General features: G+C 37.0%; 1 protein-coding gene across 17 annotated transcripts in view; it reads right to left on the bottom strand.

Moving 5' to 3' along the window:
• Positions 1–20,955, bottom strand: part of TRDN (triadin) — a 239,479-nt gene that overhangs the window by 151,672 nt on the left and 66,852 nt on the right. For 16 of the 17 annotated variants that reach the window (XM_051616090.1, XM_051616102.1, XM_051616086.1 and 13 more), the window contains 6 exons: positions 20,597–20,647; positions 12,796–12,855; positions 9,991–10,050; positions 8,321–8,380; positions 5,506–5,565; positions 4,214–4,408 (listed from right to left, as the gene is read on the bottom strand). In XM_051616090.1, coding sequence (XP_051472050.1) covers positions 4,214–4,408; positions 5,506–5,565; positions 8,321–8,380; positions 9,991–10,050; positions 12,796–12,855; positions 20,597–20,647 — 486 coding nt within the window. The remainder of the gene's footprint in view (positions 1–4,213; positions 4,409–5,505; positions 5,566–8,320; positions 8,381–9,990; positions 10,051–12,795; positions 12,856–20,596; positions 20,648–20,955) is intronic. The other variant, XM_051616098.1, reaches the window with a different exon arrangement.

Below are 20,955 nucleotides of genomic sequence, written 5' to 3'. Positions count from 1 at the left end.
ACTGAAGTCAGCAAAGTGTTTGCACTGGCATCAACACACTTGCAAATAGGGCTTCAGTGAGTCAGTCTGTATTAATAATTAAAGTGGACCAATGCCAATTCTTTAGCCCAGAAAGCAAATGGCAGGGCACAGCTCTTGCCCACAAAGCTGTTTTCCTTACCCATATTTTGCCAAAAAACCCTTTCCTTCATCCATACTGCCCACTGGGAAAACCCCTGGACTTTTTTTTCGTAACGGTATGGAAGACAGCTGGATAACATGGGACATAATTGGTGTCAGGGGACACAAGCTGTATGGACAGTCACAGGACAGAGCACAGTCCTGCAATGGTTCTATCTAGTTTATGATCTAGACATAGCCTGAGGGCCTTGCAGCTCACACCATTTTACTGATATTAAAATAATCAATTTTGTAAGCACAGTAATATAGATCAGGATTAAAATAGACTATGAGTGTTTGGATTGCTGTTTTGTTTTGGTTTTGTTTAGTTTGGCTTTTAGGGTTGGGCTTGGGTTTTTTTTTGCTTGTTTTGGATTTATTTTTTGTGTGTGTGTGGAAATGTAATCTACCTGGGTATATACAAGGCATTTGACACTGTCCCACATGACATCCTGGTCTGCAAACTGAAAAGACATGAATTTGACAGATAGACCACTCGGTGGGTAAGTAATTGGCTGGATGGCCACAGCAAGAAAGTTGTGGTCAATGGCTCAATGTCCAAATGGAGGCAGTTGACAAGTGGTGTCCCTCAGGGGTCAGTATCGGGAAAAGTGCTGTTTAACATCTTTTTTGGTGACATGGACAGTGGGATTGAGTGTGTTCTCAGCAAGTTTGCTGACAATATCAAGCTGTGTGGAGTAGTTGGCACCCTAGAGGGAAGGGAGGCCATCCAGAGGGACCTTGACAGGATGGAGAGGTGGGCCAATGCCAACCTCATAAAATTCAACAAGGCCAAGTGCAAGGTCCTGCACCTGGGTTCAGCAACCCCAGGTACAAATACAGGCTGGGGGGAGAATGGCTAGAGAGCAACCCTGAGGAGAAGGACTTGGGGGTGGCAGCTGATGAGAAGCTCAACATGAGCCGCCAGTGTGTGCTCGCAGCCCAGAGAGCCAAATGCATCCTGGGCTACGTCAAAAGAAGTGTGGCCAGCAGGGCTAGGGAGGTGATTCTGCCCCTCTACTCTGCTCTGGTGAGACCCCACCTGGAATACTGTGTACATGTCTGGAGCCCTCAGCACAGGAAAGACATGGAGCTGTTGGAGAGGGTCCAGAGAAAGACCACCAAGATGATCAAAGGCCTGGAGCACCTCTGCTATGAAGACAGGCTGAGGGAGTTGGGGCTGTTCAGCCTAGAGAAGAGAAGGCTCCAGGGAGTCCTTACAGTGGCTTTCCAGTACCTGAAGGGGCTACAGGAAAGCTAGGGAGGGCTTTTCACCAGAGAGGGTAGTGATAGGACAAGGGGTAATGGTTTTAAACTGAAAGAGGGGAGATTTAAGTTAGACATCAGGAAGAAATTCTTCAGTATAAGGGTAGTAAGGTGATGCAATAGGTTGCCTAGGAAGATTGTGGAAGTGCTCTACCTGGAGCTGTTTAAGGCCAGGTTGGATGAGGGTTTGTGCAGCTTGGTCTAGTGCGGGGTGTCCCTGCTCCTAGCAGGGAGGTTGGAACCTGATGATCTTTAAGGTCCCTTGCAACCTTAACTATTCTAAGATTCTATGATAATTTGAATATATTTTTTTTAAAAAGTTTAATCTTAGTTGCACCTGAGAAAAAAGATTTTGTATTAATCTTCTCATAAGATGTATTTAGTAACTCAAGCCCTGAAAATTTGGATTAATACAAAATTCCTGAAGGCGCAATGGTAAAGTGAATAATGACAATAGCATTCCTACTGCATGTGAAAAAATAAGGTGCACATTAACATGCCATTGAAGTTCATGGGAATTCTGCCCATCAGCAAACATTGAAATCTAAGGAATTTTGAGTGAATATGATTTTCCATGTATCTCTTCATGGCTAAAAATTCATGTTAATTTAAACCCTTCTGTTAAAAGAAAATTTCACTCTGTAGTTGTAACATTACAACTCTGTTACAGTGGCACAGATATTCATCTCCAGCAACTAATAAACAATGTCAAAGCTTTGAATAGATTCTTATTAATAAAGGCAATCATAGATATTTTGTCATATGATCTCATCTGATTTAGCCTAAGAGATGACCTATCTTTTTAAATTTTGAGGAAGAGATACTCAACAGCAGAAACATCGTAACAACCCTTCTATGATTAAGGCTATTTCCTTTTTTTTATATTGTTGCAGAAAAGCTGGCAGAATTACTCTCTTGAACACAGAAAAGTATGGATTGCAGGATCAAGAAATCTTGGCAAACCCATATTAACTTCAAAATTATTTTCACCTTAGGTCACAGTGGGACAGAAATACCTACTGAATTGAATTTTCTGCAAGCATCCAGCTGGGCAGCAATGGCTTATGGTGGGAAAAGGAAGGACAGAAGTAGAAAAGGCAGCTTTCACTGAAGGTGTGTAGCCCTATCTCCAGTGATAAGGGCAGTTTAAGAGGCTCCTTCTTTCCTCCACTCAAGCAGTTCAATCCCAATTTCACCTGCCATGGTTCAGTACATAGTCACTGGGGTCATGCTCTAAAGCAGACTTAGAAAAGGATCTGTTGATGTTTGATGTTAAGATGGCTCATTTTGCTAATATTTATCAGTTACAGTAAGGGAAGAAAACCTACAAAGAAATATAAAGAAAAACAAACAAACAAACCACCACCACTCCATTTCTCTCTGCAATCTTTGACCCCAACTTACTTAAAATATTTTGCTGTCAGGGAGTTAAGTGCCTCATCTGCACACTGTTGCTTTTTTGAGAGCCTTATCCTGACACTATGGAATGGATCCCACTGTGTGCTGAAACTCTGTCAAAGCAAACAAAAATGCAAAGGGATTTGCACCTCCCAAGAGGAGCACAGCAATTTGCTGAACTTTCCCCTCAGTCACTACAATCAGCATGAAAGATGTTGCTTTGATTTTATGCTTCAAAGGCTCCGGTATTTCAAGTAAACACCAAAATAATCTAGAATACAAAGAAATGTTTAAAAATACTGATTTAGCACACTGTGCATGTCAGAAAGGAGGCTATGTCTCAAAATCTCTCAGATTTCTAGTAAAGTATAATTTTGGCAACTCCTAAGGGATCCAGAGCTGATGCCTGTGAAATGCTGAGAGAATCTGCCCAGGCAGATTCAGATATCCAGGCAGGGATGGCTGCTTCGATGCTCAGGCATAATGATTTATTTGTGGTTATCAGCTGAAAGGATCAGATAGGTGTGTCATGCAATACTGAGCTGCCTCTATTAATGTCAGAATAATCCTTTACTTGCACTGTGGCAATTTGTACAGAGAGGCAAGTCCTGCTACCTTCATTCATACAAAATTGCATCTAATGCCATGGAATAGCCACAGGGAAATCAGGGAACACATCAGTGCAGCTTGGGAGTGGAGGAACCCAGGCTGGATCTGACAAAGAGCAGCTTTTAGTTAACTTTTTTGGTTTTGTGTGTGTTGATGCATGTTGATTATTTGGTTTATTGCTTAATTTCTTCCTTTTACCAAAGCAAGGACATTACTTTCCTTTTCTGGAGAAATTTGGAAGCTGTTCACATCAAATTGCATGAGGCAGGTATACCATTACTTCATAACTGGCAACATAAAAATGCCTCATATAATCTGATGTAATAGAAATTATCACATTCCCTTTCCTCTGCTGCTGCTTTTCTTATTGTTGCTGAGGACATATGCAAATATAGAAACAAAATGTAATTCCCAACAGGTCATTGGACAGTCTGCTTTTCCCAAAATAATTCTACTAGCAATTCACTGCGTACGATGTTACTAGGCAAATACATGAAGACTCCAGCCTTTCTGAAAAGATATTGGTCCTTTTTAAAGAAGGATTTAAACTAAAATGAATATTTAGCCATGACAAACAGTTAGAACATTTTGATTATTTAGATAAAACTATTTTATTCTCAAAAGTCTCCTAGCAGTCTGAGATTCGTCTGGAATTTATTTGTACCTCTCTTTTGTTTTTCATGGGTGGACATAGGTCCTTGCCAGCTTTAACTTCAGTCTCTCTGCTTCTTCCCTAACATCTTTTTAAGATCTTCATCTGTTTTCTCCTGGTTTTGTTTACCTTTCTTTTCCGATTTAGTTACAGTCTGAAGAGCTTTTTCCTCCTTAACTTTCGGTTTGGCCTTTATTAGCCCAACTTCTGTTGTTTTAGTCTCTGCCTGCTTGATCTTCTCAGTCATCTTTGCTTCTTCTTTTCCATCCTTCACTTCTTTTTTAACTTTTGCTTCCACTTTACCGCTCTTTACTTTCTTCTCCTCTGCAGGTAATAAAGAACAAGATGTCAGTGCAATTCTTTCCCACCAGTACCATTTATTTTTTTCCTATCCTGTTACTAATGAGTTTTTCTTCATCATTAATGCCTCACTCAGATCTGATAGAAGTTACAATCCCCCCAAACCAGACAGACAGACAGAAATATAAGATGCAAACATGTTTTGTCTTCAGTCCTGCACCAAGTCTTTGACCTATACAAACCATAATAGGCTAATCAATGTTTCTAAAGACAATGTGTTGGATTTGTGGTATAAACTACAGAGACAAATGTTGGTCATGAAGCAAACAAATATGGAAGATACTTCCAGGATAAATCTCAGTAACTTTAGACTTCAGAGATCAGAGTTAAACTCCGTTATGAGCTGTAAAAGTAGTTGACTTCAAGTGTGGCTGTTTGTAAGGGTCTCTCATCTGAGATATGGTGCTGACAAGATGTGTGCTTCTAGGTCAGTTCAGTGGATAAAACAACAGTAGCTTAAAATGCTTCTGAATAAGGTTTAAACTAATATGTTTACTCTGATGTTCACACTTCTGTTTTTTTCATAGCTTTAAAGGTCTCCATCCTTGAGGCAAAACTTAAATACTACAAAATCTTTGTCCTGTGTAAACTGTGGACTTCTTTTTCTATTAATCCACTGGGTTTATTTGACTGATCTTATCAATATGTAAACTCAATAGTTCTACCTATTCTAAACCAGAATACATATATTTATATAATGGCATTTCCAATTTGCAAACAAAGCCATGGCATACCCTAACATTGCTGGCTAACGAAGAAACAATTTCCTTATCTAGCTATAGCAAAAATGTACTTGCAGGTAAGCTTATTTTTTTTCAGGGAAATGGTTTTCCATCCCTTTAATTGTCATCTTTGAAATTTCAACAGGTTTTAAGAGATCAGGCACTGAACAAATTCCTGGATATTCTAGAGATATTTTAATTCAAATTATATTTTAACTTCATTACAGTATCAGGTAGCTGCTTTTTATACATGTTATATTGTCTACTCCAATAAAATAAAGTTTATAAATTTTAATGTAAATTCTAGTAAAAATGTAATATAATTAATTAAATAAATACCTTTGGGAGGAGGTTTCTTTTCAGTTTTTTCATGTCTTTCAGGTTTGTCTTTTTGAATTACTAGAAAGGAGTATAATTGTATATTAAGGAAAAACCTCACAAAGAATGAGAAAATATTGCTAAAACATAACAACGCCCCTGGAAGTTTCACATTTTATTCTCAATTCCTGTTGTACAATTTGCAAAATTCTTGCTTCTTTCTCTCTGGTTCAGACACTGTGTTTAAAAAACTTCAAAATATCTGTTGAAACTCACCTAACCAGAAGAAAAGGCAGTCATACAGACCTGAAGCTTCATAGGGAATGTTTATCCTGCATATTTCAGATGGCACACACTTGCTCTGCTCAAGCTCTGAACAGACACAGGCTTGATCTTCTTGTGCTCCAGCCAACGGGCAGCTGTGTGGCTACATTTGTCTTAGAGAAAAAGGTTTTTCTTAGCTTGGGCTCACTGTCAGACAAACACAGCCACCAGTCTGGTGCTCACTTCAGAGCCCAGCTTGAGTGAGTTCATGTCTGCACAGGATACACTGTGTAAACACACACACTGCTATGTCCCAGAAATGCCATCACGATTTTATGTGGAGACTTCTATCTTTCCTCTCTTGGTTGCCATCCAGACATATTGCCATGACAAAACAGCCTTGAGAATTAATTACACTTCTTTCAAGTGATAACTACATAATAGCAACATTCTGTCTAACTGAATTCCAGCCTGGAATTGCTAACTGTGAGCCATGATTGATATTTAGACTTGTGGGGTTGGTTTTTCTTTTGTTGTTGTTGGGGTTTTTTTTTGGTTTGTTTTTTTCTGTTTGTTGGTGGGTTTTTTGTTTGTTTTTTTTTTTTTTTGTTTTGTTTTGTTTTTGTTTTGTTTTGTTTTGTTTTTTCTTTTTTTTTCTTTTTACTTTTTTTTTTCTTTTTTTTTTTTTTTTTAAGAAATCTGTTTCTTAGATGACGTATTTACATAGCATTCATATCACTGAAGCTTTCTGGAGCCTTTGACTGGGGCTGAAAAAGTACCTTAAACCTTTATATTAAGCATATCGAAAATGTCTTGACTGTGAAGGACATCGCCACCTGATTTTCAGCACGCCTGTTCCCTCATGTCGGCCTGTACCTGAGCATCCTTGCTTCCTAAAGTCTGCAAGTGGCCCCTCAGCACTGCTGGCAGCTGCTGCATTTTCAAGCAGCCCCCAGACAAACGGGAGGTAAGTCTGGGAACAGCCAGCTCAGCACACTGCAGGCAGAATGGTGCCTGAGGAAGTGCCGAAGGCAAGGAGTGCCCCAGTGCTTTGTGTCCTGCCACAGGGACTGGCATGGCGTGAGAACTACCCAAGAGAGGGCAGCATGTCTAAACTTCATACTGCAAGAGCTTCAGCTTCAGAGTGACCAAATTCTTCATAAAATTTTTCAGCCAGTGACTGGAGTCGTGGCTGCTGTTAAACACATTAAAGCTCAAAGTGATTATTTGGTTAGCTAGCAGAAGATAAATGGGTAAACAGGGTGGCTGCTCATTAGGAATATCTCAGTGAGTGTTGGAAGTTATTTGCTTCTCAAATATACACAGTCTCCATGAGCATTTATTTTCTCTGAATTACTTCAGTGTGATTTTACTTTATAAAAAAATCCCACACTTTAAGGTTATAAACTGAAAGCAGAAAAATGAGCAAATATGCCTTTTAAACAGCTATCTAACAGTCTTTTAAGGTCTTACGTCTTCATTCCACTTTTTCTTCTCTCCCACTTTTTGTTTTCCCATTTCTCCTTAGAGTAAGGTTGACTTCAATAAACCCCAGTTTATATATTTCAATCTATATTGTCTGAACAGATCCAAATTAACCCTAATTAATTAATGAGTCCCATCATCAGATGATGATTAATTTGCATGTGATAACAGACTGATATTAAGTTACAGTGCACAGTATTTTTTAGTAGTTAATTGAGTAAAAGAAGAGACAAAAACTAAAACCTAACTTCATTATAAGTATACCTGGCTTCCAAAAAACAATGCATTAAAAAACCAGCACAAAACAAACAAAAAAAACACAAACACACACACAAAAAAAACCCAAACAAAACCAAAAAAAACCCCGGCACTACCACCAAAAAAATCCCAGACTTCAGAGCAAAATCATTCAAATGCTAAGCAATAATAAATGTTAGTTTTTTAAAAATGGCATAAGAGGGCCACTGGAATTTTAGATTCCCCTGTCCAAGTCCTGATGAAAGATGGAATTATCTCTCAAAAGAATACTGAAAATCACCTCTCATATTGCTTTCAGAAAATACGTGATAATTAGTATATGTAAATCTCAACCAACTCCAGTTCTGCTTTGGAGTACAGTACAAATCATGTACTGAAATGAAAATGTTATTGCAAAAAAATAAAGGCAAGAAAATTAAAATATGTTTTTGGATATGACGGAAGACCCAGATGGAGAGTTAGTAAACACTCTTGCATTAGATCTGCACCAGATAGAAAACTGATACAGCAGATAAAGCCTTCTTTGCAGACAAATTACTGAATATCATTGCTGGGGAAAAGACTTCAAGGAATGCAAATATAATAGTCATAGGCTTATTTCTTTAGCTGCACAAGAATGATTCCTAATTACCTCTGAGCAAGAAATATATGCTGAGCGAGACACTCAGGGGCTGACCAAGACCTGCTCAAACAAAACTGAGAGCAACCACAAAGGCAGAGCATGGACTAGAAGAGCTTTATATTTTAAAAACTTGTCTTCACAGTCTTGCAAGCTATGTAAGCTCTAGAAGTCTAAAATTCTACAATGTCTAGTAATAATTTGCATTACCTTTAGCAGGTGCCTTCTTTTCATATTTTTCTGGCTTTTCAGGTTTCTCTTTGTGAACAGCTAGAAACAGTAGTAATATTTATGGTTATTAAAAAAGAGAAATGTGATATTTGAAGTGAGAAAAAGGAGAAAAAAAATAAACACAAGGGGCAATAGCTTTACACTGAAAGAGGCCAGATTTAGACTAGGCAGTAGGAGGAAATTCTTCACTGTGTTGCTGATAACACACACGTTGAGGAGACCCAATCGCGGGAAGTGTTCAAAGGCATGTTGGATGGGGCTTTGAGCAACCTGGTTTCTTGGGAGGTGTCCCTGCCCATGCAGCAGATTGGAACTAGATGATCCTCAAGGTCCCTTCCAACCCAACCCATGAAGTAGGCACCATCTCCATGCAAAGAACCAACAAGATCAATTCAGTTGTTGCTGTCTGTTGCTGATGGTGCCAAAACATATTGGAGCTTTCAAAAACTCACCTACCAGCCCTGAGGCCTTTGCCATCAGGTGGGGGAGGAATGCCCTTTCTAGTACAACTGTAATCCCAAGAAAGAATTTAGTCAAGAAGAATCATGCTTACTTCTGTTGTTTACTGGTACATTTTATTTTGTTTATGCTGTTGATTATTGATTTATTTTGTTTTATTTTTATTTTTGAGCTTTCTTGTTTATTACTTTATTTAATTTTTGAAGGATATTCTGAACTCAATGTAACAACTAACTGTTTTTCCAGCTATGAATGATTAAACACTATAATTAATTACAAATCTAATTGCAATGGCATTATAACTAATGCTCTTTGGGGCTTTTTGTTTGCTTTTAATTTCCACTTTACATATTGAAATAAAGTACACTGTAGTGGCTAGATTTCTGGCTCAGATTTCATAATACACCTGAGTTGAGTAACAGTCCGTGAATGGTGGGTAGTCTGGAATATTCTCTTGTGTGGATTCTGTTTTGCTAATTTTTGTGATATATGTTCACACAGTAACTTGTCCATGAGTGTGCAGAACTGATAGTTGTATGTGTTTCTCTGCCCTGAGGTACCCTATAGGGATCAAGTGTGTGAAAACACTCAGCTGCCTATTTGTCTCCAGAATATGAGTTTATATTGAGAACACAAAATGTATGCATAAGCATTGCTATGTATTCTCCAGCCTTGTGTTGCTGTTTCAACAGAATGGTGGAAGTAAAGCCATGCTAGATACCTATTTATTGTAAGTAACTACTATAAAAAATTAGTCCTGCCCTACTCAATGCTTGTGCAACAGCCCTACTTTCTATCGTATTGAAAATGTCTTTCTCACATGGCCTGCCTCATTACCTTTGTTTACAGGTTGTCAGGTGTTTTTCTTGGATGACTGAACTCTCTTAACAACCATACTTACTGTGAGTGTTGAAAATACTCAGAGATTACTGGGAGATTACACTACAGAGTATAAAATATACTATCTCTATTCCTCAGAAAAAAAAAACAACAAATAAACATGTGAAAGGAATACAAAATGCTACTCAGCCCGTATGTCGCCAAAACCTTTATATGATCCCATAATTTTTATTGATAAACTTCTGTAACATTTGTATTCCAAGCGAGGGGATACATAAATATAAATTAAGTAGACAATTAGTTCTAGGGTACCTAAAAATGTAAGATAAGTTCTGGTGTTAAATCATTACCTGCATGCCTTTCCTTTTTTTCAGGTTTTTCTTGTCTTTCCAGTTTGTCTTTCTGTGACACTAGGAAAGAAGAAATATGTTCATATAAGTTAAAGTAAGTTAAATATTAAAATATTAAATATTAAATATTAAAGTAAGTTAATATAAGTTAAATAAATGTGGAAAAGCTTAAGAATCAGAAATAATTCTACAAAAAATAAACCTCAGGACTAAGTGGCAAACTGGGTTACTCCTGAGCTATCCTGTGCATATCTTCATGTCATACATCCATACTACATGGCTGTATGCAGTCAACTCTGGCTAACAAGTTACTGGTTACCACTGGTTACTAAAACACGGTAACATGCTGTTTACTATGGTAACACCATTTCTTGCAATGGTCTGTCCATTCCTAAAGCAAGATTTTCAGAAAACTGTCAAAGACTGAGGCAGAGTTCACTGTAGATGCTGCGGTCTGCACTAGAAAGAGGACGTCTCACCTGGGCCACCCCATTCACTGTCAGGCAGAGCCTCATAAAAACCCTGGAATCAATCCCAGAGCATAAAAGCATCACATGCACAAATGATGCATCTGTCACTTTCCAGCTGGCTTGAAATGGATAACCAGTAATGGATGTGGATAGCTAGCAATGTATACAGATAGCTAGTAATGGACACTGGCCGAGATCGGTCCCTGGCAGTGATGATCCCAGACCCATAATCAGTTGTTCAGTGTGTGCAAAGTAAAAACTAACATTGTGATAGTGGAAACTGTGTTATGCTATCCACTTGTTCATACAGTTTTTTCCACTCCCTTTTCTTAGGATTTTGCACATTAATTTTCCAGACAGTGGGAAATATGCATGTGGATTTTAGAGCACTTCAGAAAAATCAGCTGTGAAACTGCTAGCTAGCTTTACCTAATTCCTGTGGAGATTTCATCCCAGTGTAGTAAAACTCCCTTTGTCAAACATGAGAAAATAAGTAAGTTCTTTCATAGTACTGTGAATTCCATATCCAACTGGAAGAAAAAGACAAAGGGTAGAAAATCTACAGGCTCTCATATTTTTAGGACTATAGTGGTTAAATACATGAGAATGAGTTCCTAACATAGCTGACTGAGTCTCTTCTAAATGACTGAGACACACCTAATTATTCTCTGTGTCATTAGATAACTTTCTTAAACTTCATCACAGAAGTTGATTAGAAATTAGCATAAATTACTTACTGTCTCTGTTATCAAAATCTTGAAAGGGCAATGGATTTAAAGTAGAAAATAAGCAGTTAAAATAGAGGGATGCAATGAAACTTTGGAGTCTCCCAACCACACTATGATAAAAGACATGTAACAATAGCCATAGTTTTAAAATGTAATATAGTCTGAAAGCAATCTTTCTTAGTACTCTGAATACAGATAATCTCTATACCCAATCATGTTTTAGTAGCAATTGTAGAAATAGTTCTCTTAACAAAACTAAATAATACATTCACTTTACAATAAAATTCAGTTAGATAGACTGAATATAAGTAAGTGTCATGACAAGTTAAGGCAGTATAAAAATTCTTATTCTTCTTCTGGCGGTCTGACCTTGGCTGGGATCATCTTTTCTGTTCTAAGAAACTTTAAAAAAAAACTTTAAATACTGTTCTCTTATGATTAAATTGGTGAGTTTCCCAAGTTTTCACAAAATAACAGATGTCTTAATGACACGTTCATGTTTTAATATGAACTTTGTAGTCTTTGCTCTGTCATTTTTTCCAAATCTCAGAAAAAAAATTCTCTTTTCCATTCCATTTTCTAGTAATAAATATTCATCCTATCAGAAACCTGAACTTATATGCCTGTCATTAATCTCTAGAGTTACTCTTGCTAACTCGGTATATTTTGAATTATTTATATAAAATGGAAAAGTTCCAAACAGAGACCATTAGAAAGGCCCAGTCAAGCACAGATTTCAGAAAGGTGAAAGCTCACTGGAGTTGTAACACTCATGTTCTTGGTGTGAAATGAATCAGACATGGCTGGATATGGGGTCTTTTTTTTTTTTTAAGTGATTTATTATGAACATTGGCCAATTTGCCTTTCCAGAATGGGTCTCTTCCTCCAGGCTAAGACTCCATTAATCATATTTTTGTGTAAAGGACATGTTATCAGAAGGCTTAAAATGTTTTAGCAATTAGGTGTGTTTCAACAAAATTCCATTTGGCCCAAAAGTCCCTCATAAGAAGCAAACTAGGTGGTGGCTTTTGGAGCCCAGAGCTAACTCATGAGTCGTGGGTGGAGAGGAAGCTGTAACCTGATTCTAACTCCTACAGCAGGCTGGTCTGTAATTTGTTGTTGGCATACATCAACAGCAAACTAGTAAACTCTTTCTAACACCATCTCCCCAACATCTCTGAAATGAGTCTGGAGATTATTTTTTTCTAAGGCATTTCTCTGAAGCAGGATGCCTCCAGAGAGGATGCCCTTTATATTATAATATACGTTCTGCTCAGAAATATTCCCAAAGACAAATATTTTGTGACAAATATGCTTGAATTTATTAAAGAAGAATAAAAAAGGCACTTATTTATGCTTCAGGCATTTTAATAAGAATAATACAGTAAAAACTTATTAATTTATCTTTGAATATAATTTTTGCCTTTCTGAAGAGTGATTAATTCAAAGTGCTTTAAAAAACCTCATTCTCTTTCCAGCTGTCTTTAACAACACCTCCTTCATACTTAAACTTACTTATTATTTGCAAGAATGGTCTCAGAGTCAATAGGTTAGACTGTTTTGCACCACTGGTAAAAAAACACAGAACATTACATACTGATACATACCCTTTAGGGGTTCCTTCCTCTCAGTTTTTGCTTGCTTTTCAGGTTTGTCTCTATGAATTACTAGAAATAATAAAATAAAGAAATAAAACCCAACAACGATATATCTGTAATCTGGAGGTATTATGTACACTTATTTCACCAAAGTGATCAAGGAAAAATATTTGTAAAGTAAAATACTGGATTTTAGCTCAGAGTCACAGGTACTAGATGATGTATGGACCTTCTTAATGCCCATATTTAATTCCAAGTCCAAGAGAAATATTTTTCTTGAATAAGCCTTCAGATGTTGGAATTCATTCTTGCAGAATAAGTGATTACTCAGTAACCTTAATCTAATCTATGGGACCTCTTTTTGTCCCATTGCACAAGCACCTTGACTCTAAGAGTTCTGACACGGGAAATTATTTTCAGTCCTTGACAGCATTGCTTTCTATTCTTAAAAAAAAAACCCATCTACCATATTGCTTTCCATGCTCTTTTATTTATTTATTTATTTATTTTTAGATGTTACTTCAGCCACAGGATGGATTAACAAGAAAACACCTCTTTTAATCAGAGTGTAACTTCAGGAAGAGCAGCTGTTCACAACACAACCAACTACACGTCTTGCTAAAAGCAGGCAAACATGAATCCTTACAGACTGCATTGCCCACTCAAATTTTAGACAATGTTTTTTCCTGTGGCTGTGTTCTACATCCCAGTTATTTAGATAGACAAAAATGTTCCTTACCAACCTCTACCACTAAAAGGCCAGAGGTTTGCAGTTTCAGGGAAAAAAATATGTTCTTTTACAATACTCAAGTTTCTGTCAACAACAAAACCACAGAAAATACAACTGTGAATAGAAGACAAGTGTGAGCTTTATACACACAGTAATGTTTATGCATATATTCATTTTGTTTTGCAGCAAATGTAATTTCACAGAAGTGCAAGCAATTTTTTGTTGATTATATATTTCCTCATTAAAAATAGGTCCATGTCTTTAAAAAAAATAATTCCAAACTTTCAGTAATTTCAGTGTTTGCATTATCCAAATACATTTCCAGTCATAACAGTGAATTATTGTTGATAACAATTAGCAGTATAGTGGAAAGTGATTGAAGGGAGATTTTTCAAAGCCTTTAAGAACTGTGGACAGCCAATTTGTACTAAAAAAAACAAGCTGTGAAGAAGGCACCACACCAGCAAAGTATTAACGAATGAATTACAGACTGTAACTCATTCGATTGCTTTAGGATATCTAGGCACATAGCAAGGAAAAGCAGTTTCTTCTCTCCCTATACTGTATAGAACTTAGACTGAGTATTTTTGCCAAAACCCTAGCATGCTTACGCATCTCACAATTATATTAGTAGGTGCTAGCTCTGTGCAAAACACTTCAAGCCAGCATGTTTTGGGTTTTGGATGGTGTTAATATTCCAGTTTTACAGCCAATAGCTCTATGATGGTCAATGGCAGTGAAACATGAGACAAAAGCCTTTGTAGTCCCCGTGCCAAAAAATATAGCTGAACTATGCAGAACAGGCTGACAATCAGAAAGCTTGTTTTTATCCAGAGGTGACCTTACTTGAGCAAGGCAGATTGCTGTGCTTTTTTTAAAAAAATACGCTAGTTTCTCCATAACATTTTCCTATTTCATGCTTTGGAAAAAAAAATAAAAATAAAAAAAATAATAATAAAAAGCAGGCCCTGAACAACTCAAACTAGGTTGAGTATCAGCTGATCTTAAAGTGGCAGAAAAATCTATTTTAAGATTTCTTCCCATCATCAGCATGGTATAAAGGGCTAAAAGGGAAGCAAATATTAATTTTTGTGTGGACTCCAAGCCAAAAACATGGAGAAGAGATCAGTTGGCTCCTTCCTGAGAAATGAAAGTAACTTGATGTATCTGGGCAGGGAGCCTGGAATGCAGACAAGCAGAGACCAGGCTGGCATAAGCATAAGCTATTTTTCTCTTCCCAGTGATAGGCTGAAGGTGATCTCTGGTCAGTCCAAGAACCCTATCCTGTGTGTTGATATCTCCAAAGCTTCAGAGTTTGCTAATCTCAGGTTGTAATGTTCACCGTTACCACTTATGGACACTGTCAGAGCTATGGCTTTTTGGGTAGAACCTTATCTGGGCAGGGCAGGTGTTGTAAAAAATTAAAGGGTTCATGTTTCAGGACTGTGATGACTGGCAATTTTTAACTCTTCAGTTAGAGCGCAGCAGGGATACCAAAGTTCATGAAAGCTTTTGATCTGACAAACTTGAAAGATTTTTCTTTGCATATTAACTTTTTTCCTCAAAAAAAAATGTTTTCATGTTCAGTTTCATAGGTAGTCCTGAAAGCTGTCATAGAAAAAACTTTACTGCCCACAGATCTTTTCCAGATTTAGTCACTTGGATACCTCTTTCTTTTTTAAGAGCTCAACACACGCTCTTTTCCAAGCTCATAGTGCTCAGGTACAAGCATTAGGTTTTGGAAATAAGCTAGGCTGTCTGTGCTGACATGTTTCTGTGAAACAAACTAGAGTAAATAGGATATTTTGTATTTATTTATTTTTGCATATACAAACCAAGAGGAAAGCACGTACAAATATTTTTAAGGCTGCAAAATCAAACACACTTCAGATGAAAAATGCTGGTACTAAAATTGATTATTCAACTTTAGTTCAAACCTTTTATTTGCTTTATGGCACAATTTGTAGTTTAAAAATCACCTCTTTTTATTTCTTTTATTTTAATTTTTATTTTTTATTAGGATGCTGAATTAATCCAGAAAAAATTTAGAAGAATAACTAAAATGAGTTTCATGACAATTGTGTAAGCTAAAGTTTTCCCAAAACTTAAAGAAATTTTCTTGGACTTCCTTGCAAATACCAAAAAAGTATAAGCTGAGAATGAACTTTTATTAGCATTGGAAATGATACAACACCCCAACCTAATTTTTACCAACCTAGATTTTGGAAATTGCTGGAACATTTTTATATGACTTTGAATGAAAATTCAGCCTCAGGCAAAAAGATGAGCATGGGAAATTTTATCCTCAATGACTGCAATGTGGTAAATTTAGAAATAATCTAAAATAGGAGCTTATAATGGAAAATTTTAAATGGAATTTTTTGCAATGTATTCCAAACTTAATAAGAGCATTGTTATCTACTTCATATAAAATTAAAAGCAAGAAGCACAGTGTACATGTGAGAGATTTTTACAGATTTCAGTTGTCTAGTAGTATATTTGATTTGCATCAAGTGGAAGACGTACTGAAGGGGGCTGTGATTTAGTTTTACTTCATTAAAATGTCTGAGATAGAGACATTCCCCATCCCAAAAAAGCAAGTGCAAAAGAAGAAATGTAATAAGGAGGTACTAATTCCATGCCTAAGGGAAGTAAAAATAGTTTCCAGCTGAGTAAGTCTTAAGTCTGCTGCTTAGTATAAAGCTAGGTGATGAGTGCAATAACCATGAAGCAGAGATTGCTTGCTCCAGCTAACTGACTAAGTGGTTGTCTACAGAGCAACACTCAGGAAAGTTAAGACAAATGAACTCGTTCAATGAAGTTAGAGTGCATTAGTCAGAGAGCATTAAATCTCTGTGTAGATGCTTTTATTCAGAAGTAACTTTAGATGGCTATAACTTAATTCCTCTTGAAGTAACACGGAAAATAAAATAAAAAGGAAAGGGTTTGATCTAGAGAGGGGCACAGGCACAGTGTTAGATAATTGTTTAGGACCTAATAATCTGAGGAAATCCCAGCAATTCATGAACTGTGGAGGCACCTGCATTCATTAAAAAACCACCTCAGTTACCTGTGAGGGGGGGAAGAGTCTCACCTCTGAGCTTGCCCAGGTTTTCCCAGCTGGCACCAGACATGCTCACTGCACTACCTAGCACTAAGCTGGATACAGCCCTTCAGCATCAAATGTAAGTGCATATATGAGTGAGATAATGTTTCAAGAGTTACATTTCTGTACAATTTAAGATTGGATTTAATTGCAGCAGTGTTACATCCATCTGAATTGAAATTTAGGTTTGACCGCTACTGATGGTAGCCAAACTGCCCAAAGCATTGTCTTCACCCTAGGCTGCTGTAAGCCCACCCAGCTAAATAAATACATGACAGCTGTACTTGAGCCACTGCAGCTACATTGCTGTCTGTGCCGTGTTACCAATTTAACTCAGGTATATCTGTAGCCATACCTCCAGAAATCTGGTAGACAGCCCTTGTGTCACCTGTAAATAGGCCATTTAATTTGCTAACTTTTTCATCTTAATTGGATTTCAAGTATACTGTGGATTTGTATCATCCAGTTCTATTTAACTGTCTCAAATGCCTTATATTTCAGCTACAGGAAATTAAAATATGAGCACACTTTATATTTGTTTTTATAATCTCATAATTCATCCATATGCTAAAACATATTTTGATTTATTCCATGATGCTTAATATTTGCATTATCAGTATGGCCCTATTAGCAAGATGATAAGAGTAGGAGGGACAGGCATGTGTTACAGTAAATTGAATAGTTTTAGAGGACTTAGAACTGATTTTTCAAATCAGGCTGAAATCAGAGACAATTCCTGAGAAAAAGAGGGTGGTATTAATTCAGTCACACAAATATCTATCCTAACCGTGATTTAATCTACGGTTGTCAGAGGAAGTGTTTAATCATCATGTTGTCTTCTTCCATCCCCCACTCCAACAGCAATGGATTAGTGAAACTTTTTTTGGAAAAGCCACACGGTAGATAAGCCTTTTCCTATTGCTTCTCAATTTCTCTTGTAATAAGAGATATATCCCAAAAACCCAGGTAAATTGATTTCACTGCTAATATCAGTTTTCCATAACAAACTGAAATTATCCATTCACTTAGTTTATCATTGGAATTTCCACTAGACAGTAATTATACACTTCTATCTACTTTTACCTTAATAGTTATCTTATTATCGTTCTTCCTTATTGCCAAGTACCTCTTATTCATAGAATCACAGAATGGTTTGGGTTGGAAGTGACCTTAAAGATCATCTAGATCCAAACCCCCTGCATTGGCAGGGACACCTCCCATTAGGCCAGGTTGCTCAAAGCCCCATCCTACCTGCCCTTGAACACTTCCAGGAAGGGGTATCCATAGCTTCCCTGGGAAACCTGTTCCAGTGTCTCACCACACTCATGGTGAATAATTTCTTCCTCAATTCTAACCTAAATCTCCCCTCTTCTAGTTTTAATCAATTACCCCCTGCCCTCTCACTACAAGCCCTAGTTAAAAAAAGTCCCTCCACAGCTTTCCTGTAGCTTCTTCAGGTACTGGAAGGTTACTATGAGGTTTCCCCAGAGCCTTCTCTTCTCCAGGATAAACAACCTCAACTCTCTCAGTCTTCATAGGAGAGGTGCTCCAGCTCTCTGATCATTGTTGTGGCCCTTCTCTGGATTCTCTCCAGGAGCTCCATGTCCTTCTTATGTTGGTGGCTTCAGAACTCGACACAGTACTCCAGGTGAGATCTCGTAAGAGTGGAGTTGAGGGGGATTCATTGACAGCAATAGTATTAACAATTATAACAGTGACTTCTTACAGCCTTCAGCAGAAACTCAGAGCCTTGCAAAGTCTGTGTGCATCACAAAATGACAGACTCACAGGGCAGTTTTCCCTGGCTGAGCCAGCCCCATTCCTCTCACCTCCAGGTGACTGCTCCAGGCATGACCCCAGCCAATGGCCCCACACCGTACTTGCTCCTGATTATTGATGTCTTTCCTGTACTGGGAGGCCCAGAACTGGATGCAGTATCTAGATGTGGTCTCATGAGAGATGAGTACAGGGGGATAATTAATCCCTTGCCTCCACTGATTGGCCAAACTCCTGTTAATACAGTCTAGGGTGCTGTTGGCCCTTGTGAAAATACTAATGCATCAAATACAAAATTGGAAATATCCCGTTTTATAGTGAATTTGTGCTTATGTGTACATATAATCTTGAAATAATTTCATTTCAGTGCTCTTAAGCATGAGAAAATACTTTGTTGAATCATTTCTCAGAGTATTTCTTGTTTTCAGAATTAAATTGACTAAGTACGGTAATTAAAATGGACTTTATTCTAGTAGTTTGTCAAAATATTTAATTAAAAACAAATTTTAGGGCACAGGTTTCCCTGGCTTTATATTGTAAGAATATTTTTTTTAAATTTCAGTCACTTTTATGTGGCATCTTAATTCCTAGTATCTGTTCCTCATATTTTGGAATAATCCTCTCAAAATGAAGCTTATGGATAGAATTCTCTTGTAAATTTTGTGACTTGGATTCAGTGGATTTGACTCTTCAAAATTATACTTAACATTATTTTTAAAGCTCTAGTGTCCCCATATTTTTGGGTGAAGGGCTGAAAACTGCTTGGGGTGTCTGCTTCTATTAAAAACATTAATTTTAACTTGATTTTTTTCTATTAAAACCAGTAAGAGATTGTATTTGCACATGCTTGCTGGAGGTATTTTAGAAGGCAACGGTAAAAAAGATTCATGCCTTTATCATGCCTTAGCTTGAGGCTAGAATGTTTTCTTGTGACTGTTTCTCTTATGTGTGAGATGTATTTTTGGGACTAAATATGAAAATGAAAAAAAATAGAAAACAAATATTTGTCCTGTGTTTCATGAAGTGATTGTATAATTAAAGACTCCATTATTAGGTATATGCATAAAGGGTCTCAACTAATGGTACCTGAATGTCTCTTTTCTAGAATGTTACAACTTCTTTGTAATAATTCCTGCAATGTTAATATTCTTCTATGTAAGGAAATGCAGTACTGAATGAATGAAATGGTACACAACAAGCTATTTTGGTCAAGGCTGCTCCGTCATTTGAGCTTCTAGAATACTGTGTTTCAAAAGACCTTAACTGGTATCCCTTGCTAATGATCTGAGTTCATCATTGCCTGGCTAGCCCACTGATACTCTAAAAAAATTCATTTCCATAAAACATGATTTATTAAGTAGTTGGGAGGCTGTTATAGGCACTCCAGATGACCCTGATTAGCACTGAACTGGAAAGCTAGCACTAGAGGCATAAAGTACTATCAATTCATAAAAAGAATACAAACAGAAATTAATATAAATATAAAATAATATAATTGTGTGAGGGAGGGTGTACATTTGTAGACACTAATAATCTTCCTTCTTGCTGCCTTCTGACATTGTCAGGCACAGCTCTGGTGCATCAAAGAGATGCTCATCAAATTTTTTGTGGCCTGACCTTTATAGAGGTTTTCTTAGGCAACAAAAATCTACACATATCCCAGGAAACCTTTGTTTCCACAACCTCTGAAAACCAGTCCAAACCAGTTACTCTGTGGATATTTGGAAACTGCCAGTTAGAGAAGATGAAAAATTCTGAAAAAGAGTACATTCTTAAAGTTGAGACTTTTCTTATCTCTGGTATACACCTGGCTCACAGTTAACTAGGACTTCCTAACTTGGATGGCACCCACTGGCCTATAAATTTGCTTTCTTCGTTGCCTAGCACACATCACGCCTCTTGCACCAGCAGAAGTTCCTCAGCACTCTATTTTCTTGCACCTTTGTTACAGAAAAAAATCCTGCATATGTTTGGTCAGGAAAATCTTATTATGAAAGTGCGTTTACAACATAACCACACAAACATAAAATGACACTATTTGTTCATGCTAAGTCATAAATGAATTCTGTATCATTTGCAGTCTGTGCCAACTGATCATTGCATGTTTCTATGGCACAACAGTGGTAACATATGTAGTTAACACATACACTGTATATAACATACATATATGTAGGTAAACAGACAAAAAATAAAGTTACCCTTCAGTGGTGCTCTTTTTTCATGTTTCTCTGGTTTTGGTTTATGGATTTCTGAAAACAAAACAATACCAAGTTATCAATATTAAAATAATTCTCACACACAAAAATATCAGAGGCATTTGCGTAATAAAAAATAACTAAGTGCTTCAAAGAGCATAGCTGTGCTATGGCTTTATCTTCTGCATATTCAGAATGATATGTAGTAAAGTTCAATTTTATATGTATATATGCTGACAAAATATTAAAAATATAAAAAACCCATAACATTAAATGACTTCAAAAATGATTGTGTCTTCAATTGAGCAATGCAGCTACTTTTAAAGTCAATAATAAGTTCTGCTGATCTATAACAGCTACAA

Source organism: Apus apus, chromosome 3, assembly GCF_020740795.1.
Source record: "Apus apus isolate bApuApu2 chromosome 3, bApuApu2.pri.cur, whole genome shotgun sequence".
NCBI lineage: Eukaryota > Metazoa > Chordata > Aves > Apodiformes > Apodidae > Apus > Apus apus.
The sequence above is the reverse complement of the archived record's forward strand: the minus strand, read 5'-3'. Positions and strand labels throughout refer to the sequence as shown.